General features: G+C 40.1%; 1 protein-coding gene across 1 annotated transcript in view; it reads right to left on the bottom strand.

The window, feature by feature from the left end:
• LOC126475053 (poly(ADP-ribose) glycohydrolase-like) overlaps positions 1-19,861 on the bottom strand; it is a 134,160-nt gene that overhangs the window by 85,383 nt on the left and 28,916 nt on the right. The window contains exon 4 of the mRNA XM_050102606.1: positions 13,511-13,716. Within this exon, the coding sequence (XP_049958563.1) occupies positions 13,511-13,716 (206 nt within the window). The remainder of the gene's footprint in view (positions 1-13,510; positions 13,717-19,861) is intronic.

Below are 19,861 nucleotides of genomic sequence, written 5' to 3' on the forward strand. Positions count from 1 at the left end.
CCAGTTACTGAATTCAATGGTTGAATGAGTGTTTGCTTGACATCAGGAATATTGGACTTACAGAAAACGGTTGTTCATGAAATTGTATCTGCAGAGTTCGGCATGTGGCAGATTTGTACAAAAATTGTGCCTGACTTTTGTCCAACGTGCAAAAGCAACATTGTCTGGAAGTGTGTGAAGATCTCAAGCAAATCTGACAGAGTGCAGAATGACACACATGGTCACCGTGCCCACTTTTACACAGCAGTGCTCCAAAGACTGAATCACAGGATCACCTGCATCCGAAAGAAGTCCCGGGCATTGTGGGAACTGTACCACAACAATGCACTGGCTCACACCACCTTTGTTGTCATAGCCTACCTGACCTGTATCAATGTGACAGGGTTGCCACAGCTGCCATACGGTCCTGACCTGGTCACATTGGATTCTTTTTGTTTTCTCAGTTGAAAAGGGACTTCAAAGGGAAGCATCTCAAGTCATGGACAATGTGTAAGCTACTTTGATGGCTTCCCCATCCGAACTGAGAAGTTCCAGAAAGTTTATGGTGCTTGGAAACTGCACTGGCAAAAATATATTGATGCAGAAGGGTCATACTTTGAAGAATTTTTAGTTGTTGAACCTACAAGAGCAATTAAAAAAAACAGTGATGCATTACTTTCTGGACAGACCATGTATCACTGTCTTGGTTTGGACTTGCTCTCTGAACATATGTTTGGCTGACAATGACTAGTTCTTAGCACTGGTTTCAAATTAAACCCAGTTCTGCTCCCACCTCCAGTTGCTCGTCTGCTCGCAGCCACTACTCTGCTGTTTCTGACCACTTGCGTGTGGTACTAGATACTATATTTGTGGGGAAAAAAAGACTTACTTAACAATGTATGAACAGTGACAATGTCGACCCCTATTTCTGAAGTTATGGAAGCAACAAATGGAGATGAAGGATACACAGCTGTAGCAGCACAAACAGCAAGACGAGAAACAGGTGCAGCTACTACACCAAGCAACAGTGACATCTCCATAGCCACCACCTTTCACTGCTTTCAAGGCGTCTGAAGAAACTTGGGACATTTGCCCATCTTATTTTGTGTTATAATGCAATACGAGTAACATTTCCAATTCATATTAGCAAAGTGCTTTGCTCAATTTCAATAGCAAATTGTATAAGGTTGTCATAAACTGGAGCATGGGAATGATCCTAGGAAATTATCTTTTTCTGTAGTTTGTGACTTTTTGTCTAAACACTGGGACAAGAAACTCACATTATATCCACACTCAAGTTTAACTAATGCATAAAACAACCAGGGGCACTCACATGCAGCAGTGACAACAGAATATGTAGGTTTAGCTAGACAGTGTAACTTTGCATGTGCAGCCAGTAATGTTTTAGGTATATACGTGGCTCGAGAGGTACACAGCAATACCACCAGTTCTGAGCAGCCACCTCCAGATGACAATAATTGGGACTACCTTCTGCTTCCACACTACATCCACTGGCACATCAAATTGACCCACCAATAGTGTTGCCAGCCGCCAGAGAGAGCCCTGTCAACCTTGGACTATTCTGCTTCCAGCTAGTGCTGGTGCAGATGGTGATCTTTCTGCCAACACGCAAAAAGACAACAAGCCAGTGACACACACTCTGTTCTGCAACACCAGCAGTTCCTGCAGTTACACAGTTCATTTAGAAGACTACAGTTCCAATAGAGCAGTCGCTATTTACAAAGAAACAGGAACAGTTAACTATGAGTGTCTGCACAACACTTTCAGTGATAGTGACAACTAAAACAAAGGCTGCAAAAGACACAAAGTTATTTAGAATTTCACTGTATTAGGTATGGGACCTGAAGTGCCACACATTAAACTACTACCAAAGTTAAGTAAAACTGTGTATCCACACCATTAATAAATGTTAATGATTATTTCTTATTGTGTTATCATCTTTCTGTTTTAATCTACCCAGTCAAGCAAGTGTATAATTAGATATTACTAGTGTGCATAGTATCGTCTTAATTAGAACTATAGTGGAAATAAGCTTTCTGCTACCGTGGGTGTTTGGGCTCAACTGATAGCAACATTCAGTTACAACAGCTTAATGCTGGTGAAAAGAAAAAAATACATCTGTAACACCATGACTGGTGATGAGGCAAATGATTTAAGATCAGTATTCCAAATCTGGTGGTCAGATAAAGTGATAATTGTTAACAATTTTTTGCCAGTTATCAACACTGGTGACGAGGCAAAGGTTATAGATTTGCTGAAAAATTTCGACCCGTACCTAATGTTGGCTATTGGACAACATCAAGATTAATGACATTTTCACAAGTTCCCAACCCTGAAATAATGAGGCAGTGCAAATCAATAGAAGTTGCATTCTTATTTTCCATACATCCTTTTGAGTACGTGTTTTATTTCTTTGGTTTCTGCACCAACACTGTGGCTTAGCATTATTCTATGCATACTGGATTCTGGGACCACTAGCCTGTTTTCTTTCCAGGAAGACTTTTGTGAATTTTGTAAACCATTCTAAGCATAATTTTCAAACATGGACTGACCACTATTGACTCTCCTAAAGTCCATGCTCCAATTGCTACAATTATTGTCAGCAAACCCAGTGTCACTGTAGTGTGCTCGGACAGATTTGAAGAAAGCAAAGGAGGCAATAAACAACTTCTACAAACAAAGTGGCAATCAATTTTCAAACTGAAGCAGGGTCATCAATTTCAGTCGTTAACCTACAGGCAAAGCGAAAATTAGGGTTCCCAAAGCTAACAGACTTTCAAAAATTCATTGATCAGTTACTTACTGTAACTGTACTCCAGTAAAAGGAAAATTTTAACAATGTTAGGTATGAACAATTAATGAAACACACTAAATTTGTAGTTGTAAATTCAAATAAACCAAGGAATTTACTACGATTCGATCTCTACAATACTCATGGCTTCACCATTCACGAAGCAGTAAATCATGTTCAAACTGGTGTTCTGAATGTAAAGTTAATCAACCATCAGAAAAATAGGATGATATTGTTTTTGAAGCAACAACCAGTATTAAAGGTTATGAGCACATGTCGTAGTGAAGTCAAATATGGTGCCAAAATTATGCAAACCTTTTGCATTAAAAGCGAAAGTCAATGTCTTGCACAGAATGAGGTTAAAAATGCCATAACCACCCACCTAGCCAATGGACTATGCCAATCACAATTGTACAGAAACTGAACAGCTCACTAAGCTTCTGCAGAGATTTCAAAGCAACGGTTAATATTCAATATATTACTGACTCATACCCAATCCCAAGCCAGAAGAACCGATGCAGAAATTAGCTGGTAGTGTTTACTTTACCGAACTGGATCTTGAAGAAGCAAATTTGCTGATCCCTTTGGACGAAGAGAGACAGAGATTTATGGTGATAAATAGTTCATCCAATCTCTACTTTTACAAATGGTCACTCTTCGGGATTGCCGGCGCACTGCACTTGTTCCAGCGGTATTTAGAACAATTAATTTGGAAAGCTCCATGGTGCTGTGTACTACTTTAATGACATGTATCTCAGGAACACTTCCGGCAGAATTCTTACAGAATTTGGAATCTATTTTCAAAATTCTACAAGCGGCAAATTTGAAATGCTACAAAGATAAGTGCCTCTTTCAACATGAAGTGCAATATTTAGGGCACGTGCTGCTAGCAAACAGCATCAAACTGACACTGTAACACTGACACCCTTAAAGACCTTCTAGCTCCCAAGGATGTAAAGCAATTACATGCAATATTAAGACAAATAAATTATTAAAGGAATTTTCTTCCTCAGGCAGCTTCTATCAGTGAACCACTGCACAAGTTGTTACATAAAGGAATCAGATGGAATTGTTAACAGTGAACGCCAATACGCATTTAACAAATTAAAACAGTGTTTGCTTGATGCCAAATGTTTACAACATATGATAAGAACAAAATGCTCACAGCTGCTGCTGATGCTTTAGACTGTGGCAAGCTGCCATTCTGTCACATCGATATCATGGTTTTGAATGAGCAACTGTGTATGCTTCAGGGACTCTGACAGTGGCACAAAGAAATTACAGTCAGATCAGGAAGAAAGTTTTTGCAATTTGCAGTCGTCACACTTTGACAGCTCAGCATTTGTGGTGCTGGGCACTACTTCTGTCGAAATATGACAATGTAATTATATTCAGGTCCACAGCACAAATGTGCATGCAGTTATGATTTCATGTATTCCAACAGAGCAAAACAAAAAGTTTGTCTCATAAGCTGATATTTGTTTTTCAACAGATATCAGTAGTCAAGACACTGTGATAAATTTCCCAGTAAACTGTAATTTAATTACCAAACTTGTGCAAAAGATACAGATGTTTCTAAGATTACACAGTATATTAAAATGGAAAGGATATAAGATTAACATCAACAAAGGCAAAACAAGGATGATGGAATGTATCTGAATTAAAGCAGATGACTCTGAGGGAATCAGATTAGCAAACGAGACACTTAAAGAAGTAGACGAGTTTTGTTATTTGGGCAGCAAAATAACTTATGATGGCCAAAGAAGAGAGGATATAAAATCTAGACTGGCAATGACAAGGAAAGCATTTCTGAAGAAGAGAAATTTGTTAACATTGAATACAGATTTAAATTTAGGAAGTGTCTTCAGAAAGCATTTGAATGAAGTGTAGTCATGTACGGAAGTGAAGCATGGAAGATAAACAGGTCAGACAAGAAGAGAATAGAAGCCTTTGAAATATAGTGCTACATAATAATGCTGAGATTTGATGTTTAGATCGTGCAACTAATGAGGAGGTACTGAATAGAACTAAGGGGGAAAAGAAATCTGTGGCGCAACCAGACTAAAAGGAGGGACTGGTTGGTAGAACACATTCTGAGACATCAAGGGATCACCAGTTTAGTATAGGAGGGAATTGTGGGGGCAAAAATCATAGAGGGAGACCAAGAGATTAATACAATAAACAGATTCAAAAGGATGTAGGGTGCAGTAGTTATTTCGAGATGAAGAGGGTTGCACAGGATAGAGTAGCACGGAGAGTTGCATCAAACCAGTCTTCAGACTGAAGACCTCAACAACAACAACATTCAAATGCAGTGACCTACTGATAAGAAGTTCCTTAATCAGCCAAAGATTAAATCTTATTGGAATATAAGGCAGGCATTTACAGTGTGCAAAGGTGTCATTCTGTTACATTCAGAATCAGACAAGACACAGGTGATTATCCCTGTGGTGCTTAAAGAATCAGACAAGACACAAGTGATTATCCCTGTGGTGCTTAAATTCTAAGGTACTACAGATGACACAGCAATGCTGCTGGAGCATAGTTTCTACCAAACGCTTTGCTACTGCAACAATATTGACAAATACCTTGAAACGATGCTGGCAAAATGGCACTTATGTCAATCATACCAGCCAGCTTCGTCTCAACAATATTTTCTGTAGCCACAGGCATCAGAAACCTTGGTCACGTCTGTGTATTGATTTTACAGGACTATTTCTCAGAAGTTACTGGCTCATCCTCATCAATTTGTAATACAGACATCGTCAATATCTTCCACAAAGACTATTCAGGCTTTATTAAAGGTCCTTCCTATTGAAGAATTGCCAAAATCTATTGTGACTGACAACAGCACTTTTTTTCCTAAGAATTTAAATTATTTTGTAAAAGCAACAGCATTTCACACTTCAAGACTACCGTTTCATACTGAGGCCAATGGGCTCGCTGAAAGATTCGATCACACTTTCACATCGCTCATGATGCAGCTTGACTAGTAGTACAATAAAGAAACTGCTTTATTGATGTTCCTCTTTCAGTACAGAGCTACTCCACATCATGCACAATATCCAGCTCATAAACTACATGGAAGACTTCATTGCACATTAATGTCAATTTTAAAGTGACTCATGCATCCACAACCTGAGCTTCAGCAACAGTCAAAACACAATTTTTTTTTTTTAAATTGACTTATACCATACTCATTATAATGTACAAGTATGGGAATAAGTCACAGGTACCTAGCACACTCGGAGAGCAGCTTGGTAATGTAATGTTCAAAGTTCAGTGTTCACATGGAGTCACAAAACACCTTAAAAATCAAATCAGGCTGCACCCTACTCACATGCATGTAGGCAGAACTCCTAGGCTGTTTTCTTTTATAGAATCTGAAGACTTGTATGCAGCCAGCCATCTGGGGAACCTTCTGACACAGTTGGCAACTGCCCCCGCCAGCACCTCCAGCAGCAGGGTCCTACTGTAGCCAACCAGTGATGCACCAGCAGTAGCGAGCACTGCACATCACATTCGCCTATACACAACATAATGGCAAATGCTTGACCACACTACCACCTCAGTGTGGTTCTTCATCGGTTTCTCACAATACCATGGACAAATTGCAGGAGGAGCAACATGTATGCATCAACCAAATGCGCACACTACTAAGCAAGAAAGCAGGAAGTCAATGAAGCCACCCGGCTTCATCAGCTTTCCTGACGGGGGAGAGTTGCTGTATCCATGACTCAAAAGGCACACAGCAATACCAAAAGAGTCCACCACCACACAGGTGCAATCACTCGCCAAGCACCTTCTCAGTTCCAAGCAGCTGCCTATAGATGGTACTTGCTAATTGGGACTACCTTCTGCTTCCATCACACATCAATGGTGAATCAAACACTTCTGCCAATAGTGTTACCTGCCACCAGAGGAAGTGCTGTCAACCATGGACTATTTTGCTTCCACCTAGTATTGGTGCAGATGGAGATCCTTGTTCCAACAAGCATAAAAATGACATGCCACAAACACTCACTCAGTTCCTGTAATGCCAGCAGTTCTGCAGTTACTGAGTTCTATTTTCCATTCGGAAGACTACAATTCCAACAAATACCAAATCATATTTTTAATAAAAATAACATCTATTTATTTTTTATTTTGGTCATAAGAAAATAAATCAGAATTTTACACACACACACACACACACACACACAGACCTAAATATTTTATGTTTCACATTTTTATACCAAATTTTAATTTACTGTGAATGCTCATATTTAATGCAAATGATAATTAAAAATAAAAAGACTATTTTATTTTAAAAATATGATAGAATATATATTTACTAATGTTTCCATTTGTTAATAAACATGCAATTTAAAAAACAAGTAAAAAAAGGAAAATACTAGCGCGATTCAACTACCGACTTCATGAATACAATCCAGTTATGTCAGCTACCAGTATACTTAACAGTGCTCTGAAACCTTCAAGGAATTTTTTTCTTTTAAGGACTGTGCCTTACTACTTTGGGAAACTGACGCCCAAGCTCTACCGCCAAATCCTGTAAGTATGAAGAAAACCAGAGAGAGACACCCTGTAAGACCTACACCATAGCAAAACATTATGAATATAATCCATAGATTACGAACATAGCTCAACAGGAACACCACAGAGAATTTCTAAGGAAAACAACAGCTGATGGGAGAATATTTCTTTTCTCTCCCTCCCCCCCCCCCCCCCCCCCCCCCCTCCTCAACTCTCTCTCTCTCTCTCTCTCTCTCTCTCTCTCTCTCTCTCTCTCTCTCAAGCAAACAGTGTTAAGATAAGTAAGATATGGCTTGGATAAAATAACTTTGTGATTGAAAGATAGTAGTTGCACAGGACACAACTTGCAGACAGCCATATTAGATAAGATGCTGCTTGTATTTAGAAACAGATGAAACAGCAAGCACTTGGCACTAGAGGAAGAATTACCATTGGCTGGCAGCTAGCCATATCACTCAACTTATTGGAATGTCTATCACAATGTTAATTTTGTTGATCTATAGAGACACTGAAGACTTATTCATATCAACACTTTCAGATGAAGTTCAAATGGTTCAAATGGCTCTGAGCACTATGGGACTCAACATCTGAGGTCATCAGTCCCCTAGAACTTAGAACTACTAAAACCTAACTAACCTAAGGACATCACACACATCCATGCTCGAGGCAGGATTTGAACCTGCGACCGTAGCGGCCGCGTGGTTCCAGACTGTAGCGCCTAGAACCGCTCAGCCACTCAGATGAAGTGCAGGACTGTACAATGTAATGAGCCGTGAGGAACCTTTGGCTGGAACTGAACACGTTTGCCAAGTGATCAAGGTATAGTTTCCACTCAGTATGTACGACCATGACACGCTTACAACAGAAGCCTGTAACTTAACAAATGTTGGGAGAGTCATGAGGCTGCAGTGGAACAACCACAGTTACAGTGGGTTTTGATTCCGAGTAAATATGAACAGAAATCTAAGGGGTTAGAAATAGTTTCAGCTGAGCAGGTACGGAGAGAGCCTACGGACACTGAGAACATTAGCACAAGCAAGAGAATGGGTTTTACTAGCAAGGCATTTACAGGTGGCCACAGGTCAGATATGCTGGACTGCAGGGAATTGATCTCCAAAGTAGTGAATATGGCTCGCTAATGACAGTAAAATCCAAAAGCACAGTAAATTCAAAAGCAAAGTCAAAAATCAACAGAATGCAATATATCATATAAAATATTACCAACCAGCAATCATAAACATTTTTATAATCAAATCATTAATTCCATCACAAATGTCTACACTTTCTGAATGATAAATAGTTCTGTCATACACAGGACACCACATGTCCAGTAACGACATTGCACAACAGCCACCATCGTAACAATGAATATTACATTGTTGGTAAGTATTCCATAATTTAAGTTTATATGTCTACAGGTGTGTAACCAGACCATTCTCCACACTTACACTGATAAAATGAGGCAGTATGTAGTTATCAGTGCATCAGTTTATTAATCTACACTCCTGGAAATGGAAAAAAGAACACATTGACATCGGTGTGTCAGACCCACCATACTTGCTCCGGACACTGCGAGAGGGCTGTACAAGCAATGATCACACGCACGGCACAGCGGACACACCAGGAACCGCGGTGTTGGCCGTCGAATGGCGCTAGCTGCGCAACATTTGTGCACCGCCGCCGTCAGTGTCAGCCAGTTTCCCGTGGCATACAGAGCTCCATCGCAGTCTTTAACACTGGTAGCATGCCGCGACAGCGTGGACGTGAACCGTATGTGCAGTTGATGGACTTTGAGCGAGGGCGTATAGTGGGCATGCGGGAGGCCAGGTGGACGTACCGCCGAATTGCTCAACACGTGGGGCGTGAGGCCTCCACAGTACATCGATGTTATCGCAAGTGGTCGGCGGAAGGTGCACGTGCCCGTCGACCTGGGACCGGACCGCAGCGACGCACGGATGCACGCCAAGACCGTAGGATCCTACGCAGTGCCGTAGGGGACCGCACCGCCACTTCCCAGCAAATTAGGGACACTGTTGCTCCTGGGGTATCGGCGAGGACCATTCGCAACCGTCTCCATGAAGCTGGGCTACGGTCCCGCACACCGTTAGGCCGTCTTCCGCTCACGCCCCAACATCGTGCAGCCCGCCTCCAGTGGTGTCGCGACAGGCGTGAATGGAGGGACGTCTTCAGTGATGAGAGTCGCTTCTGCCTTGGTGCCAATGATGGTCGTATGCGTGTTTGGCGCCGTGCAGGTGAGCGCCACAATCAGGACTGCATACGACCGAGGCACACAGGGCCAACACCCGGCATCATGGTGTGGGGAGCGATCTCCTACACTGGCCGTACACCACTGGCGATCGTCGAGGGGACACTGAATAGAGCACGGTACATCCAAACCGTCATCGAACCCATCGTTCTACCATTCCTAGACCGGCAAGGGAACTTGCTGTTCCAACAGGACAATGCACATCCGCATGTATCCCGTGCCACCCAACGTGCTCTAGAAGGTGTACGTCAACTACCCTGGCCAGCAAGATCTCCGGATCTGTCCCCCATTGAGCATGTTTGGGACTGGATGAAGCGTCGTCTCACGCGGTCTGCACGTCCAGCACGAACGCTGGTCCAACTGAGGCGCCAGGTGGAAATGGCATGGCAAGCCGTTCCACGGGACTACATCCAGCATCTCTACGATCGTCTCCATGGGAGAATAGCAGCCTACATTGCTGCGAAAGGTGGATATACACTGTACTAGTGCCGACATTGTGCATGCTCTGTTGCCTGTGTCTATGTGCCTGTGGTTCTGTCAGTGTGATCATGTGATGTATCTGACCCCAGGAATGTGTCAATAAAGTTTCCCCTTCCTGGGACAATGAATTCACGGTGTTCTTATTTCAATTTCCAGGAGTGTATTATCAATGCTGATTATAATATGAATGAAGGTGTGCTAAAAGCGCAGATATGTCAATGTCAATGAGATATGTAAATAAAAATGATAAGAGTTGGTGTCAGCAGATGCATCATGATATAATACATCAATTGGGAATACATATTTTAGTTATGGAATAATTAATGTAAGAGTTGTGGTCCATTTGCATATACGCAAAAGTGTTATACGTAATGTGAAACTTAATTGGGGCTGGCTGGCTGAAGTGTCATGATGATGGTGGTGGTGGAATGGATGCTCTTTTGAGCACGAGGGATGGAGAAAACAGAACAGTTCAGCAAACTGACAGAGAGAGAGAAACTGGTTTTCTGGCCTTGGAGAGTATGGCAGAGTGATGTGATTTTAATTATGTATAGATACTATGGATCACGTATTGGATCTTGGTTATAAGCATCTAACAATGCGGAAGAAGGAAATTATGTATTGAGTACACAAATTGCAGCTTGGTCTTAAGAGGAAATTTTGTCATCTTCCACTTCACACTAGATAATTCACGGGCTGTTGATATATTTCAATAATTAACTTTATTTAGAAATAAAACTCTTGTAGAACCTAAACTCAGTAGGAGTTTGGACCTTAATAAATAAATCACCTGTTCTTAAGAGTTACATCTGCAATGTTGCCTATGTTTATTACAAATTTTCCGTGATTGTTTATGTTCATTAATTTATAAGTCACCTAACTTGTCTACCCTCAATTACTCGATGACTGCAGGACCACCTTTCATAAATTATTTGCTAATACAGCAACAGAGCATTAAACAGGTGGTGTATGGCTCATCCCTAGGACTTTTACAACCAATCCTTAATCAGAGCCATACATATGCCCCTCTGTCACAATAAATGCAGAGCCGTGAAACTGCAATTTTATGAAGTTGCAATTGTAACACATAGTTATAAAATAGTTGAACGGAATGGACAGTGTCTTGAAAGGAGGATATAAGATGAACATCAACAAAAGCAAAACGGGGATAATGGAATGTAGTCAAATTAAATCTGGTGATGCTGAGGGGATTAGATTAGGAAATGAGACACTTAAAGTAGTAAAGGAGTTTTGCTATTTAGGGGGTAAAATAACTGATGATGGTCGAAGTAGAGAGGATATAAAATGTAGACTGGCAATGGTAAGGAAATCATTTCTAAAGAAGAGAAATTTGTTAACATAGAGTATAGATTTAAGTGTCAGGAAGTCGTTTCTGAAAGTATTTCTATGGAGTGTAGCCATGTATGGAAGTGAAACATGGACGATAACCAGTTTGGACAACAAGAAAATAGAAGCTTTCGAAATGTGGTGCTACAGAAGAATGCTGAAGATAAGGTGGGTAGATCACGTAACTAATGAGGAGGTATTGAATAGGATTGGGGAGAAGAGAAGTTTGTGGCACAACTTGACTAGAAGAAGGGATCGGTTGGTAGGACATGTTTTGAGGCATCAAGGGATCACAAGTTTAGCATTGGAGGGCAGCGTGGAGGGTAAAAATCGTAGAGGGAGACCAAGAGATCAATACACTAAGCAGATTCAGAAGGATGTAGGTTGCAGTAGGTACTGGGAGATGAAGAAGCTTGCACAGGATAGAGTAGCGTGGAGAGCTGCATCAAACCAGTCTCAGGACTGAAGACCACCACAACAACAACAACAACAACAACAGTTAGAAAAACCAAAAAATTATATAATTTAACTATGGTACAACTCGTGTGAAAGCGACTTGTATACAGTCAGTAAGGTATCAGGAACTGGCCTTATTTCATTTTATTTTATTTTTGTGTTCACTAGAAAATCCACAAACTTTCATGGTGGGGAGTTTATAAACTAAAATGTGAAGACTGTGAAAAAATACTTATTGGTCAAACAGGGAGAAATTATAAATCAAGATTCCATGAACATAAGAATAATTGCAAAAATAATCCACCAGCATTCCATACACATCTCAGAGAATAAAATCATGAAATGCAGATGCATCACAGTGCCTGTTAATTGTACACACAGCTGACAAAGGCAGATACCTCAACATTCTCAAAGAAATAGATAGTTTTACGCACACAAAAAAATGATCAAGCAAAATTCTAAATGAGCAAACAAACCTAAGAAAGAAGAATTTTATCAAAAATTTTATAACTATCCCCATCCAGAGATGATATAACTCTCTCAACACAACAGAATTTATATTAATTATATTTTATGTATTCATTAGTAATAAACAAAACAAAGTAATTTAATGAAACATTATTAAATCACATAAAACAATACTCATGAACCAATATCTCTGACGACAAAATACACCGTTGATACTGTAAAGCACATTGCCTCTTGTACAACACTATGAGAACATGCTGACAATCAGCTAAAAATTAAAACCAAGTCTCCAAAAAGATCTACAGAAATTCTATAAAGGCAAAATAATAAATTACACATGAGTACTAGGCAATCTACTGCAAAACTATGATTATGTCCCAAGTCCCACAGTATACACTGTAGTATTATGTATTGTATTACTGTGTACCTTCTGCAGGACCACTGTAGATGGGCATTTAGTCTGACAACATAGACCGAAAATAACAATAAACAAACAGTCTTTCTTTTGTTCAACTGGTTGCTGATAATTTCAACAAATTGAAACACAGTTGCTAAAGATGGACAAAACACTAAATAATGTTATTTATCTTTTTTTTTATTTCAGAGAAACTGAAGGGAACCACTACATCCCATTGGGAGTTATTTGACAAAAAATTATGCTGTAAAAGGAAAGTAATTAAAAGGAAAACAGACATACTTAATTTCTTTTACATGAAGGATGTTAAATTTAAGAATCATTTCAAATTACATACTTGCTTGTACAAATGTAGCCACTTACAATGCTATTTGTGTGTTATGTTTATGTAAATAGTGGTATTTAATTTGTGATGGAAGGGAGTATCCAAATGGCCCCAGTAGAGAAGCAGCTGTTGAAGTCATTTGTATTGTGGTGTGCAACATGTTTGGAATTAGATAGTGAATTAGATGGTGAAGTCTGTGGTTTGCCACACTTTGGCGATGGCCATACATGTGAATAGAAAGTTGGTCACTTGTCCTGCCCACGTACAATATTGCACAGTATTTGTAGCATAACTGCTATATAACATGGGTAAGTACTTTCACTCATGCCCCTTCCTTTTATAGGGTATGAATTTAATTTTTAAGTGATATCCAAATTTAAGGCAGCCATATAAACAACATCCACCATGAAAACAGTCAACGTGTATTACCTGATATAGCACAGCATGACTGTTTGATGACCGAACTGGAGGCAACTGTGGGTATCCCCACAGACCATAACCATTTTTAATATCCTCAAGGCTAACACCTCGCCACGGACATGACTCTCCTTTTGTGTCTTGTTTTAAACTTTCATCAAGTTTCTTGTCCTTTTTATCAGCTGATGGTTTGTATTGCTTCCCTGTTCTTGCATCATCTAGAAAATGAAATCAGTCACTCTTACATATGCATATTTCCCTATGATTCTGAGGAAATATGACAATGTTCACTTAATTTGCATTGTTGATAATATAATATAAATGGATAGATACAAAATCTACTCACTAAGTGGTGGCAGGGGAACACACACACAAGAGGATTTAACGTTTACAAGCTTTCGAAGCCAATGGCTCCTTCTTCTGACAGAAGAGTTGAAGGGGAAGGAAGAGGGGTGAAGGAAAATGACTGTTATTAACTCATGCACGATGTTTTAGTAGTAATCTCTGTCTTCCACCTTTAAGCTCTCGGGTTTTCAAATCTCGTCCGGTGCAGTCCCCAACAATCAGTCTTTCCTTCTCATCCTGTCCAATAAGTCTCCCCTGACGCGGGGCTCTGGGTGACTTTTCTGAACTTTACCACTTTCCTTAAACCCCTCCAGTTCTTTTCCTTTCGCCCCTCTTCCTTCCTCTTCAAGTCTTCTACCAGAAGAAGGAGCCACTGGCTCCGAAAGCTTGTAGAAGTTAAATCCTTTAGAGTGTGTGTGTGTGTGTGTGTGTGTGTGTGTGTGTGTGTGTGTGTGTGTTTTCCCCTGCTGCCCTTGGTGAGTAGATTTCCTACCTATTCGTTTATATTATATTATCAACAATTGATTATTTTCGTTGTGAATTTATATTGTGTAACACATCATCAGTCATGTGGTACAACAAGAATGAAATATAAGGTTCAATCCATACCAGGTGGTAGAGCACTGGTTGCTTGACCATCTCAGAAAAATTTTATATTTACTGGGTGAATTCCCCAATGTTTAGTTGTAGTGGACTTGAGTCCAGAGACTGGTTTGATGCAGCTCTCCATGCTACTCTATCCTGTGCAAGCAGCTTCATCTCCCAGTACCTACTGCAACCTACATCCTTCTGAATATGTTTAGTGTATTCATCTCTTGGTCTCACTCTACAATTTTTACCCTCCACGCTGCCTTCCAGTACTAAATTGGTGATCCCTTGATGCCTCAGAATATGCCCTACCAACTGATCCATTCTTCTAATCAAGTTGTGCCACAAATTTCTCTTCTCCCCGATTCTATTCAATACCTCCCTCATTAGTTATGTGATCTACCCATCTAATCTTAAGCATTCTTCTGTAGCACCACATTTCGAAAGCTTCTATTCTCTTCTTGTCCAAACCATTTATCATCCATGTTTCACTTCCATACATGGCTACACTCCATAGAAATACTTTCAGAAACGACTTCCTGACACTTAAATCTATACTCTATGTTAACAAATTTCTCTTCTTCAGAAACGCTTTCCTTGCCATTGCCAGCCTACATTTTATATCCTCTCTACTTCGACCATCGTCAGTTATTTTGCTCCCCAAATAGCAAAACTCCTTTACTACTTTAAGTGTCTCATTTCCTAATCTAATTCCCACAGCATCACCAGATTTAATTCGACTACATTCCATTATCCTTGTTTTGCTTTTGTTGATGTTCATCTTATATCCTCCTTTCAAGACTCTGTCCATTCCGTTCAGCTGCTCTTCCAGGTCCTGTGCTGTCTCTGACAGAATTACAATGTCATCGGAGAACCATGAAGTTTTTATTTCTTCTCCATGGATTTTAATTCCTACTCTGAATTTTTCTTTTGTTTCCTTTACTGCTTGCTCAATATACAGACTGAATAACATCGGGGATAGGCTACAACCCTGTCTCACTCCCTTCCCAACCACTGCTTCCCTTTCATGCCCCTTCAGGGTGTATACGCAGACAAGAAAAAAAAATTCCCGGGTTTCCCGGTTAAAATTACACTTTCTCCCAGGTGAAAATACACTTTTTCCCTGTCAAGTGACAGTATACGTTTCCTTGGAAGTGTAAAATTTATCAATCCTTTGACTGGTTATAGTAAAAAACGCGTTTTGGAAAGATCTTTGATGTGCAGCAACATGTACGCTGCATATTATGAAAGTGTAAATTTAAATTCCACCAAACACCGCATGTTACTTTCCGAAGCATTGAAATCAAGATTGCAATGCGCTTTTGTAGCCAGTCCTGGCTCATCACGTGATCTCGCCAGCCGATGACAGCGGATCTTCTAGCGTAGGATACGTGATGTAGTCAGCCAATAGCAATACCAGTGATAAGTAACGCGTACACACAAATAAGAAAAGTTAATGGTTTAAATTAACATACACAGCGTTACTACAAGAAAAGAAAAGCTTTCACATACAATATTGGTCTCTGAGATTATTAAGCTGCAAGAGAAGCTAAGCTTTCACATACAATGTTGATTTTTTTGCGCGTGTTACACTTTAAGGTGCAACACACAAACGCGGCAGTAAAATTTTTAATAAAGACATAAATGTATGATCTTCTGAGCTCAAAATTTTTCTAAATGTACATCCTCAAAGACTCGATTTTTAAATGAGAGTCAAACGCTCTGCGATTTAAGAATTTCATTGTACATTCTCGCACATAATTCATCTTGCATAAAAGGAAATTTACTTTGAAAGTAACGCTTTTCAAACAACCATTCGAAATATTTTGCCGTGACCTGTTAGAAATAGGTTCGTTTCAGTAGTTGCCAGAGAGTGCCAGAAACAGGCGTCACCGCGCTTGCACATCTACGATGATGCACGAAGCCCATATGTTCATAAGTCTAAAACATTAAAAGATCTTACACTGTGTCATAAAAGAAACAAGATATCAGAGGATACTCCAAGAACATCGGAATTCCGTAAACCATACCACAATATGTAATTTGGCTTAAAGTGCACATTCGTATGTCCAGATTCGGACGTAAATTTTCTTGAGTACCGGTACTGTATTATCTCATGTTTGGTTCTTTATTATGGCATAATGCCGTACGTGCTAGAAGATGAAAACATGCACTTTTGAAATGCAGTGAACAGTTGAAACTAGCCCATAGTATGTGTGGTGTTACCGCCAGACACCACACTTGCTAGGTGGTAGCTTAAATCGGCCGCGGTCCAATTAGTACATGTCGGACCCGCGTGTCGCCACTGTGTAATCGCAGACCTAGCGCCACCACCAAGGCAGGTCTCGTGATACGAGAGAGCACTCGCCCCAGTTGTACGAGAACCTAGCTACCGCCCAGTTGTACGAGAACCTAGCTACCGCCCAGTTGTACGAGAACCTAGCTGCCGCCCAGTTGTACGAGAACCTAGCTACCGCCCAGTTGTACGAGAACCTAGCTACCGACCAGATGTACGAAGCCTTTCTCTCTCATTAGCCGAGAGACAGAATAGCCATCAGCTAAGTTAATGGCTACGAACTAGCAAGGCGCCATTTGTATCAGTGCCTATAGCTTACGAGTATTCAAGAGAGATGTATTCCAAGGACTAATAAAAAGATAAGTAATAAGCATCTACATACTTTTCTTCTTATTCATTTATAAGTTCTCATGTTCCAGACTTCACGCCCGTCTGCTTTAGCCGTGCGTGCCCTATCGGCTACAGCGTTAGTCTAGAGTTCATTTTCAGCCATATCAACTTCACGGTGTCGGCCCAGCTACCGACACAACAGTATGGATTTAAACACTTTGTTTCAAATAAATTGACTGCCCCAGCGGAAAAGATTAATAAAAGCCAAATTTCTTTAGCAAACCGACAAAAATAACTTCACTGTTCTGCAAGGCGATTAATGCCTGATCGTCAGAAAGGTAGAGATAAAACCTGAAACTAATAACATATTTTAGCCTTCCGTAATTATGAGAACGTATTTTAATTCATTTGATAGCTCACGGCCATAGATATCCGTTTTGTTTTCGTTTAATGTGAGAGCAATAAATGAAGAGGAAGCAGCAAAATCACTAAACATAAACACGGGTCACGTGGAGACTCCCCACTAGAACTCAGACTGCTCTGTGAATCAGCCCCGGATCTCCGATATCTCTAAACCGGGGCAATATTAGATAGTAACGCCCAACCATACGTCTGTAGCGAGAAGCGGGGAAAGGTACTTCTCATACATGACTCGACTGCACATGCATAAGGGCCGGCCGGCAACTGCTCAAACAAATCTAAAGTAAACAGTTGTGACGTCACACTCATCGGAGACAATTTGTTGTTAGAAGCATTGCATAGTTTTCCCAAAGCCTTTGACTCACTTTGCAGTTGGCAAATGCTTGTATGAGCACTGTGTTTTATTGTTGTATATGGCGTATTTCTTTTGCGACTTAAGTTTTATTTTCATTTTTTTCTCCTGTTCATGTTTTGTTGCTGCAGTACTATACTGCAGAAGCGGGATACAGTAATATCCTTTGTTAGAGTATTGGTTCTTACCCGTCAAAATCACAAAAATTTAACTGAAAACTAAAACAATGAAAAATTCCCGGGTTTATCGCGATTTTCTCCCAGATGAAAAAATTCCGGGTTTTTCCCGGATCTCCCGGTTGTCCCGGGTCGTATACACCCTGCCCTTGACTCTTATAATTGCCATCTGGTTTCTGTACAAATTGTAAATAGCCTTTCGCTCCCTGTATTTTAGCCCTGCCACCTTCAGAATTTGAAAGAGAGTAACTCCAGTCAACGTTCAAAAGCTTTCTTTAAGTCTACAAATGCTACAAACGGGGGTTTGCCTTTCCTTAATCTATTTTCTAAGATAAGTTGTAGGGTCAGTATTGCCTCACGTGTTCCAACATTTCTACGGAATCCAAACTGATCTTCCCCGAGGCTGGCTTCTACCAGTTTTTCCATTCGTCTGTAAAGAATTCGTGTTAGTATTTTGCAGCCGTGGCTTATTAAACTGATAGTTCAGTAATTTTCACATCTGTCAACACCTGCTTCCTTTGGGATTGGAATTATTATATTCTTCTTGAAGTCTGAGGGTATTTTGCCTGTCTCATACATCTTGCTCACTAGATGGTAGAGTTTTGTTAGGCCTGGCTCTCCCAAGGCTGTCAGTAGTTCTAATGGAATGTTGTCTACTCCCGGGGCCTTGTTTCGACTCAGGTATTTCAGTGCTCTGTCAAACTCTTCACACAATATCATATTTCCTATTTCATCTTCATCTACATTCTCTTCCATTTATGTAATATTGTCCACAAGAACATCGCCCTTGTATAGACCCTCTATATACTCCTTCCACCTTTCTGATTTCCTTTGCTTAGAACTGGGTTTCCATCTGAGCTCTTGATATTCATGCAAGTGGTTCTCTTTTCTGCAAAGGTCTCTTTAATTTTCCTGTAGGCAGTATCTATCTTACCCCTAGTAATATGCGCCACCACATCCTTACATTTGTCCTCTAGCCATCCCTGCTTAGCCATTTTGCACTTCCTGTCGACCTCATTCTTGAGACGTTTGTATTCCTTTTTGCCTGCTTTACTTACTGCATTTTTATATTTTCTCCTTTAATCAAATAAATTCAATATCTCTTCTGTTACACAAGGATTTCTATTAGTCCTCGTCTTTTTACCTACTTGCTGCTCTGCTACCTTCACTATTTCATCTCTCAAAGCTACCCAATCTTCTTCTACTGTATTTCTTTCCCACATTCTTGTCAATCGTTCCCTAATGCTCTCCCTGAAGCTCTCTGCAACCTCTGGTTCTTTCAGTTTATCCAGGTCCCATCTCCTCAAATTCCCACCTTTTTGCAGTTTCTTCAGTTTTAATCTACATTTCATAACCAATAGACTGTGGTCAGAGTCCACATCTGCCCCTGAAAATGTCTTACAATTTAAAACCTGGTTCCTGAATCTCTGTCTTACCATTATATAATCTATCCGAGACCTTCCAGTATCTCCAGGCATCTTCCATGTATACAACCTTCTTTTTGTGTTTAGTAGCCACAATTATTTTTTTTTTAATTTACTGTTTATTATTTTGAAATGGCGGCAATATTTGTTCCAGGCCGCATGCTTTTTTTCGTATTTGCATGCATCTGCATTTTTTACAATTATTCAGTAGGGGATTGTCCTAAGCCTTTCACATAAAATGCATTTAGTTTAACACTCTCTGGGCTACAAATTAATGTCATTATCACTTAGATGAATGTATTATTTAACATATTTTAATAGGTCAAAGTTATCAGCCACAAATTAAAAAAAAAAAAACAGTTTTTGAACACTAGTTTTCCAAAGAAAGATTAATTTCTCAGATTTAATATTTTTTCTGCTATTACACTGCAT

This window comes from Schistocerca serialis, chromosome 1 (genome assembly GCF_023864345.2).
Source record: "Schistocerca serialis cubense isolate TAMUIC-IGC-003099 chromosome 1, iqSchSeri2.2, whole genome shotgun sequence".
NCBI lineage: Eukaryota > Metazoa > Arthropoda > Insecta > Orthoptera > Acrididae > Schistocerca > Schistocerca serialis.